Source organism: Penaeus japonicus, unplaced genomic scaffold (assembly GCF_977035675.1).
Source record: "Penaeus japonicus unplaced genomic scaffold, GWHDUDI00000001_assembly GWHDUDI00000003, whole genome shotgun sequence".
NCBI lineage: Eukaryota > Metazoa > Arthropoda > Malacostraca > Decapoda > Penaeidae > Penaeus > Penaeus japonicus.
In genome coordinates, this window is record NW_028234405.1 from 50,507,468 (window position 1) to 50,517,467 (window position 10,000).

At 34.5% G+C, this 10,000-nt stretch overlaps 1 protein-coding gene across 5 annotated transcripts in view; it reads left to right on the plus strand.

Moving 5' to 3' along the window:
* The window catches only part of LOC122247193 (uncharacterized), a gene marked incomplete at its 5' end in the record, with an annotated part of 205,326 nt that overhangs the window by 177,834 nt on the left and 17,492 nt on the right, over positions 1 to 10,000 (plus strand). For 4 of the 5 annotated variants that reach the window (XM_086533821.1, XM_086533824.1, XM_043006222.2 and 1 more), the window contains 3 exon segments: positions 1,936 to 2,093; positions 3,664 to 3,766; positions 4,513 to 4,653. In XM_086533821.1, coding sequence (XP_086389947.1) covers positions 1,936 to 2,093; positions 3,664 to 3,766; positions 4,513 to 4,653 — 402 coding nt within the window. 5 annotated transcript variants of the gene reach the window in all.

Here is a 10,000-nt window from a genome sequence, read left to right on the forward strand (position 1 = left end):
GAATGTGCCAACGAGTGTTGACTCGATCTGAGCTTGGTCCTTACCCAACGCAGTGCCCAGCTACGTCAGTATCCGCCAGGTGACAGTAGATACTCACGAGTTTGGACGGGACTCGATCTGCCGACCACGGGGAGGTGAAGTCGACACGCTACCACTGATCTACCAGACGGCGGTAGAGGGATGGTGTTGGAGAGTGGTGGTGAGATGTGATGAAGGCAGTGGCCATGTTAGAGGAGTGTTGATGGAGTGTGGTGATGAAATGTGATGAAGGCAGTGGCTATGATAGTGGTTCGTAGAGGGATGGTGGTGCAGTGTGATGATGAGATGAAGTGAAGGCAGTGGTGATGATAGAGATTACATAGCGATGAGTCATAGCGATGAGAGTCATAATGGTCGATGTGATGATAACGGTCCTGGAGTGATAGTGACAGAGTGTAGTGCTGAGAATGATAAAGGCATTAGTGATGTTAGAGTGATGGTGACAGAGTGTGATGGGAGTGAAAACGGTAATGTGTTTTTTTTTTTTTTTTTTTTTTTTTTTTTTTTTTTTTTTTTTTTTTTTTGCTTGCTTGTTAGAATAGAAGTGATGGAAAGAGGACTGTCGTTCGTGGGCGTAAAACACGTGTTCTTTGATCCAGCGAGTCTTTCGAAGTTGATATATATATATATATATATATTGTGTGTGTGTGTGTATGTATGTGTGTGCGTGTGTGTGTGTATGTGTGTGTGTGTGTATGTATGTATGTGCGTGTGTGAGACAAAAGCAAAAACGCGAACAGCCTCCTAAAACTGCCATCCCTAAATAAACACTCGTCGGCAACTGACCCCAAGGGCGAGAGGGAAGGTGCGAATAGTATATAAGGAAAGTTAAGCCTCAGAAACAAGTTGTGAGAAGCGCCAAGGCTTTGCGAAGGATTAGATTCCAGCAGTTTCGAGAACAAAGGAACCGAGCTTGATGTACATAGACGTAACTTACTCTATCAAACCTTACGCTTGTTCTTAGTATATGGAAGTTTATGTTACAATTTTATTTTTTCAAGATTAATTGATATTACGTGAACTGTTTCTTTATGGTTATGCCATTAATGGGGTTGTGACTCATAATCATCATTATCATCAGCATCATCATCACTATCAGCAGCAGCAGCATCACTATTATCATCATCCCCATCATCATCATCACTATTATCATCATCACCGTAATTATCATCATCATCATCACCATCACCATTATGATCACCATCATTATCACCATTATCATCATCATAATCATTAGCATTATTATTATTATTATGAGTATTAGAATGATGATGATTATCATTAATACTTCTATTGCTCTCTCTTCACCATTTCCAACATCACAATTATCATTCTCACTCATTGTCGTCACGAAGAAATAATTAAAAAAAAAAAAGAATCCGTGATATTAAAAATTGTTCGAGGCAGACGATCGGATATAAAGAGTTGAACTGGTCATCATAAAGGAAATTTGAACGTTACTCGAGCTGCCAGGCCTGGGAAGGAGATACAGCTGTTGCCCTCGAAGCCTCAGCTGTGTGTGTGTGTGTGTGTGTGTTGTGTTGTGTGAGTCCGTACATGCGGATAAATAGATAGATAGTTTGATAAGCAAATTATTAAGAATGCTCATGTATGCATTGTAAATTTCACACACGCACATACACACATACACACACACACACAAAACAAAACAAAACAAAACAATACTTCCAAGTATATCAAGAGACAAGCCCAAAAACAACCCACCATCCACAGAGACCACCCAGAAATCCCCACACCTCTCCCTTAATCCCCCCCTCCCCCCCCAACAGAAATCCCCACACCTCTCCCTTAATGTCCCCTCCCCCCTCCCCCTCCCCCCTCCCCTTCCCCCCAAAACCGACCTCAGACACTAACCTCAACCCTCTTCTCCTGCAGGTGTACAGAAGCCTGTTCCAGCCGCTGAAGGTGTCTCGCCACCAGTTCAAGAGAGTCATCAATTGCATGAAGCTCATCCGCTATGTCAAGTTTCAAGAGATTTACGCGCAGGAGAAGATAACGCGAGTGGATTCCCTCTCCCTCGTGCTCTCCGGCAGGTGGGTCCTCGTCTGTGAATACGGGAGTGGGGCAGGGGATCGGGAGGACCTGTTGATGGGGTAGGGTGATAGAGGAGGACGTCGGGGTGCGGGAAAGGTGAGGGAGGATGGCGAACTTAAGGATACTGGATGTGAAGTTAAGGACACTGGTGGTGAACTTTGGGACAGGGAGGGAGGATGGCGAACTTAAGGATACTGGATGTAAACGCAAGGATACTGGATGTGAACTTTGGGAAAGGTGAGGGAGGATGCGAACTTAAGGACACTGGATATGAACTTAAGGACACTAGTGGTGAACTTTGGGACAGGGAGGGAGAAAGGTGAACTTAAGGACACTGAATGTGAACTTTAGGACGCTGGACGTGAACTTAAGGACACTGGATGTGAACTTAAGGACACTGGATGTGAACTTAAGGACACTAGATGTGAACTTAAGGACGCTGGATGTGAACTTTGGGACAGGGAGGGAGGATGGTGAACTTAAGGACACTGGATGTGAACTTAAGGACACTGGTGGTGAACTTAAGGACACTAGATGTGAACTTACGGACACTGGATGTGAACTTAAGGACACTGGTGGTGAACTTAAGGACACTAGATGTGAACTTAAGGACACTGGATGTGAACTTAAGGACAGGGAGTGGGCCCCTGATGGTAGTGGGGTTATGTGAATGAAGAGATGGAAGGTAGAGAGAGGAGGTAGATATGAGTGGAATTTTGAAATATGGATGAGTGAGTGGAGGAAGGGATTGGGAGGACCTCTTGATGGAGTGGTTTTGAAGAGGAGAAGAAGAAGAAGAAATAAGAGGAAGGTTGAGAAATTTAAGGAGAGCGGAGAGATGATGGTAATGGGAATGAGAATGGGGAAATATAGGTATCATTATTTTTTTTTATCATCATCATTATTATTACTATTTTTTTATCATGATCATTATTTTTTTTATCATCATTATTATTATTATTATTAGGAAGACAGGTAGTATTGATTGGGTATTCTGACATGAATACAAAGTAGAATAGGTAACAGTAGAACCAGATAATGAGGTAGGGTTAAGGTGAGGAGTTGATGGTAATGGGAATGGGGAGACAGGTAGAGAAATGAGGAAGGTGGTAATGAGAAGGTGTTCTGGTATAAATACTGTGGAGAGAAGGGACCTGCTAACGAGGAAGGATGGAAGGTGAGAAGATGGTGTTAATGGGAAAAACCCTTTATTGTTGATGGTGAGGGATAGAGAGAGAAGGACAAAGTTTATTAAGAGGGAAGTTTTATTAAGTTACTTTCGTGAGCAAAGACAATAAAATATATATGGAAAAGTGTAATGATAACATTTAAGATATATCCAACTGACTTAATATCTGGTTAGTTAAGTAATTTATGAAAGATACCCTTCTAAATACAAATTTTACCTCCCTCCCTCTATATTGAATGCGTTACTGCATTCTATCATCTTTCTCACATACTCTTCTAAGATAATGAATAGCTGATATGCAGAATCCCTGTACATATATCCTGTAAAGATAAAAAATAAACTCGAAATTAATCCCACTTCCTTACTTCCAAACTATATAGACTGGTGATAAGCCAAAATGGGAGAGCGCTCCACATTGTGTCTCAACACCAGTTCCTCGACTCTCCAGAGTGGTTCGGCGTCTCAACAGATGAGTTCTTCCAGGTAGGTTGCCTCTAAAGATGGATAAGTATTTTTTTATGTATCCTTTTTTTTGTGAATTGATGAAGGGATATGAAAATGATGAGATGAGATTTGAGTGAAGGGTTATTTTTGCTTGATTGACACAGCTTTTATTTCAATGGCTGTATGTATGTTCTAGCCATTTGTCTACCTATATTTTTCTGTGCTTATAAATCTGTCTCTCTCTGTGCTTATAAATCTGTCTCTCTATTTATCATGACCAAGAATCAGTCTATTTCTATTTCTAACTATTTCTTTATTTGACATATACTTCTGTCTGTTTCTCATCACTTTTAGGTTCACCATTTTACTCTAAAAGAAATCATAATTCTATTTCAGTATATGAAATTCTATTTTCATAAAGGTAAGTATGCTACATAAATAAACAGTAATATACAGCTACAAAATGTCTTTGATTTTTTAGTTGAATCAGTAAAAAATTAACACTTAACAAGACAAACAAGTTACTACTAGTTTTGAAGATTAGCTACTTATTCAAATGTAACAATTAAGTATAAAGTATACTTGATAGATTACAGATGATGTAAACTTATTCACCATGATTTTTCTATTCCTTCTACCACTCAATCATTCTCCCTTCCTCTCCATAATATAGGAGTTGTTTCCACCACTCAATCATTCTCCCTTCCTCTCCGTAATATAAGAGTCGTTTCCAACCAAAACTACTCCTTTTTGTTACAATATATTGACCCAATTTATTCCATCAGGTCTCTGCAACAGCCATAGAAGACTCTCGAGTGTTGATCTGGCATCGCGACAAACTCAAGCTCACAATTATGGGCGACCAGTTTCTTCAAGCTGTGTTTGATCACATTTTAGGCAGAGATGTTGTAAAGAAGCTTATGCAGGTAATGCATTTTTTAATGGGATGTTTTGAACACTTTATTGTGCTGAAGTTTTGTATAATATTTTCTTATCTTTCATTATTTTAGCTATTTATTGCAACTCAACTGGCTTTTGTGGGTTATTCAGTTTAAAAAGATGATATTTAAATGCACATAAAAGTTTCATAACTAAAGAAAAATAACAATGGCACCTTACCAAAATTACTGATTGTTACTAGAATAGCTGTATTGCAGTAAAAAAAAATCATTTTTCAGTTCAATAATTGGATTACCATACTAGCAAGAGAGTAATGCTATTATATTATTATTTATTAAATACATACTTTATAACAAGGGTGAGGAAGCAGCTATTACTCAATTCTACATTTTTTTTAATACTTCTCTTTCCGTTATGGATGAATTTTTAAGATCTCAGTCAATTTTGATCTTTGAACAAAGTAGTCTTTTTAATTTTTTTTCATTTTGTATTATAGATTCAAGCACTTTTTCGAGGTATGACTGCACATAGCTTTTTTATTATTTATTTCACGCAGCACACTCTATTATTCTGCCGCAAAAATTATATTAACCAAAAAAAAAAAATAGGAAAAAAAATTATGTCCATAAGGAAGGCAAAAAAAATAGACTGATTGTACTAATAATATCAGAAAAAATATACAAAATCATGGTATGAATTTATCAAGTTTTAAAAAACCTATTTAGCAGCATTTTTAAAATATGAGTAAAGTATGCATAGCTTTTACAGCCAAAGATTATTGACTTCCCATAATATTAAGTACAGCACATGCATACATAGAGAAAGAATCACTTCATGATCCCAGAGAAAATATAAATATTAAGAAAAAAATAAAAAGATGAATAATAAATCAATAGAATAACTGTCCGAACAGTAAGTATATCCTAATATGAAATGCTTGCCACCTACTCGAAGCTGCCATTATCATGTAAGTAAATTTAGAGATGATTTTGATGTGATTTGATGGATGCAGATGTCAGAGCACATTTTGCCATAGATAGTATTTCACTGTAAGTGAAGATTTTGATTTTTCTCTTTTTTGTTTATGTTATTATCTTATGGCCTCAGTCTGTCTTTTAAATTTTTATTTTTGAATATTTTATATATATTTTTTTTTTCTAATTATGATATTCTCTTCCTAACTTTTTCTGTATCATTTTGGGAATGTTAACTTTTTTATTTTAGATTTTTCTTTATTTTCTTTCTTTTTTCTAGAAAGCCAAATTTTAAGCAAACTCATTTTTTCTATAGATTTATCAGTCATATGATACAATTTTCAAATAGTTGATAAGACTTGCTATGATTCCATATGGTAGCCTCATGTAGAGGACTTTACATATTGCCTAAATGTTACATTTCTTCTATATTTCCACTCACTCTCAAAGGAATGGTTTTCTTCACATTTGAATAAATCACCTTCTTTAGATGAGATTTAAATGAAATGCAATACTAATGTGCTAATATATATGTAGTCAGATTTTTTTTTCTGCAGTTTGTACTTACTAGCATCTCTTCTTTCCTATAGACTTGAAAAAGACTATATTTTCCAACTTCCATTATTTATCAATGATATTTTCTAACTTCTCCTGATTATTTTTTTATATTTTTCAACTTTATTGATCTGTAGATCTATCTTACAGTTCACCTCGACTGTTGTTACACATTATTGAACATGCGGGCTTATGATATGAGCTCGTGTTGATGGGGCTGGTTAGGTTAATAGGATATTGACTTTTACATTTATTATACATGATTGTGTCTTCAGATTGTTATTTTTCTATGGGAGGAAGCCTATGTTCTTGTATCTTTCAGAAAAGAACTATGCAATTTTTTTTTTCACACAGTTATATGTCTTGCTATTTATTTTTTATATTTTTTTTTTTACTTTTTTGTTCAATTAATTAAGATCAATTTTTTTATTTTTTTATTTTTTTGGTGCAATGTTTTTTGACATCAACTACTTGCTCCAGGCACTGTTTAGCAACCTAAACAAAAGATATCATATATATAGACCTTTTCTTATGATATGACATTGGTAAAATAGATCTTGCTCGAAGTCATCAATACAATTTTAGCTTAAAAAGTTATCTCTCAGATTAACCCCTATGGGACAGATAATGCTACATGATGGCCAGAAGGAACTGTCATTTGGCAATTTTTTTTGCACTTTATTACTTCAAAGACACATTGTTTGGAATCATGCAGATTAATTCCAGATTTTAGTGGCCTTTTCTATACTGTATGTTCTCTGTGGATAAGAAAATTATTAAAAACCTGGAACCTTGAATGTTAAAAATTATCTTTTATATGTGGATGATTAATAAATGTTTTTTTAAGTATCACAAAATTCAAAAAAATACATGTAAAAGGCTAAACTTGTGAGATGTATTTTTTTTTTTTTTTTTTTTTTATTAATATTAAGATGATCCCAAAGGGGTTAATGATAGTTTCCTTCTTAATAGATATAAGATGACCAATGACAAAAGAAATTATTGTACATGGCTCTTTTTAAAGCTTATATAACAATATCACAATTAAGTCATACAATTAATGTCTCTTCCAGAATGTACATAGTATACAGATTTCTTTTATTTAATTCTTTTGAATATGTCAAAATTACCTTTATGATAGCCTAAAAGGAGCCACCATACCCATGTAAGACACAGGGGAATATTTTCTTACCAAACCTTTACCAATACCCGCAGATTGCAGAGTTTAGAAGAGTAAGTTAGCATCAGAACGTGTGGTGCAATTTGTCCTCTCCTCTTGTTCCTGTATTCTTCTGTCAAACAAGTTTAAGTTAACAGTAGTATCAGTCCCCCCCTATTTTATCCTTATTTTTATTTATTTTATTATTCTGTTTTTATTTCTACCTTTTGATCTGTTATTTGCTTCTTCTTTTTCTTTACTTTATAAGGATGTATCTTCCCAAATCTAGTTCAAGACTTTGTATATATTTTAAAATGACTGTTGGGAGAAAACAGACCATTATTCTTTTTTATTAATGGTGAACATAATGTATATAAAAGAAATAATCATAACTCAGGTTTTTCAAATTGTCACTCATAGCTGCATTAATAGCTGCATTATTCACTTTTTGCGATTTAACAATACCTTTCCGAAAACACAGCCAAATAACCAGTGTGGCTTATGAATCTTATTGTTAAAAGGTCATCAATTTAGAAAAAAAACATCTGTATCATACTGTTTATTATCTTTACATCCTTAAGAAAAAAAATTAAGATCTCAGTGAGTTTTAGATTTTTTTTTTTAAGAATTTCATTTTTGGAAGATATGTCTTTAAGAATCCCGTGTCTTTTTATGGTTAAAAGAACACATTAATTTTTCCGTTTTGAAATCCACACCCTGTGTTTATTTGTGTTGGTGTTACTTTCTCACGTTTGATATCCATTTATCCTTCTCTTTCTCTTTAGTTACAAAAAATTATCATTCCCCCTTAGTTCCTGTTGCTTTTTCTTTAACCATAGTTTGACCACATCATATGTCTGTGTTGTTACCATACCATAGTACAGTATGTAGTAAGTTTTGCCCTAGAGTATCTGGAATGACCACTGGATTGAGGTATCCTGACTTGTCTCTCTGGCTGATGTCAGTGTTTGTCGCAGAGAGTTACACTCCAGCTCAAACAAACCTCACTACTGCACGAGAGTTTAGGATGCCTTTTGGTCCGAGTCTGGTTATGCGCGTCATAGGGATTTTCTTGTTTAGCCATGTCCTTTCCTGTTTTTAGCCTTTTTGTTCCTTTTCCTTGTTTCGTTACCGTGTTGTCTTGCTATCCTTCAAGGCAGGATACTCAGTCGATGGTGATGTAGCTGTGAAGCTCTTGTTTTTATAGGATCTTTTTTTCCCAAGCAGTGTGATGTTAGCTCGTCATGCATGAAAACTTAAAGATGAGATCAGAGATTGCATTTTGCCAAAGGAGGAGCATGAAGTGACTGACTGTGGTTGAGGGAGCATCTATAGCTACCTTCTCCATCATCATAGTTTTCTTTTATTGAGTCATGCAATTTGTGTTTCATGAGAATGAAATGGTGTCAGGAAGTTTTAGTGTGGTCTGTGATTTGGTGATTAAAGAATGGTTCATTTTTATTAATTTCATAGTGGAAGGTTTGAATTTTGTGAATGCTGGTCTGAATAAAAGATTACTGACTATAGCTGAGTAATCATATCCGTAAATTCTGGAATGGTTAGTAGAAATCAGTTTTGAATAATCTAGAAATAATAAACCAATGCATAAGACCTTTTTATACAAGACATTTTTGTAGACTGCATGTAAACTATATAAGATCTATTACTTTATATAAAGAAATCAGTTTACAATTAGTAAGTGAAGAGTAGTCAACGATGCAGAAGTTTACAATAACAAATTCCATTTGGTTGGAATATGTTTTAATTAGATGTGAAGTTTTATTTACTTTAATCAAATTGATGGAGGTTTGTTTGTTATTAATTTCTTTAATAAGAAGCATCTGAAAGGATGCATGTATCACTCATCTACATGAGGGACTCGTATTTATAAGTATCAAATTCATGCAATTAAATCTTTTCTACAATTTAGTAATACAATGAGAGAAATAGTTTCAGAGAAGTGTGACATAACTTGCAAATTTCAAAGCATTGAAAATACTGTTGTATATTTCCTGTATACCAAGATTAGTTGAAGATCAAACTTTGTCTAGATTTAGTTATACAAATAGTTTCATTTATTACAAACTTGATATGACTACTTTTAGTGATGCGAATGGTAATGGGATATAATTGAATGATTCCACTGAAAAGAAGGTAAAGATGATAGAAAATGTTGCTTGAGCTAAAAAGGATTTTATTTAGTGTATATACTGTATACAAACTGCAGCATATAGAAAAAAAAGGATTAAATCCATTCATAATTTCCAAATTGATCAGTAGGAAGAAACTTTCTAATCCATTTTATTGTCAAAGTCTGTACAATTGTTTCATAGGAAACAATGCAACAGAATAGTACTCAATTTCTAAGCTACTAGAAAGATGAATGACAATTGAAAAAAAAAAAGTCTAAATAATAGTATTACTTATTACCTCAATCTTTTTTATCATGGGGAATATCCCAGATTTTCCAAGTTGTGCTATTGTGGTATTTATATTTTATTATAAAATTACAGCTACCTTTCATATATGTCTGTAGGTGTGATTCTGACTCTGAACAAGAAAGATTATTTTTACATGTGATGTTTTGTATTTATGATTTATTACCCGTGCATTTCAGATCTTTTTCTGTTCTTGAAATTGAGGCAGATCTAAAAAGAATAAAATGATAATTGTGATGACAGAGTA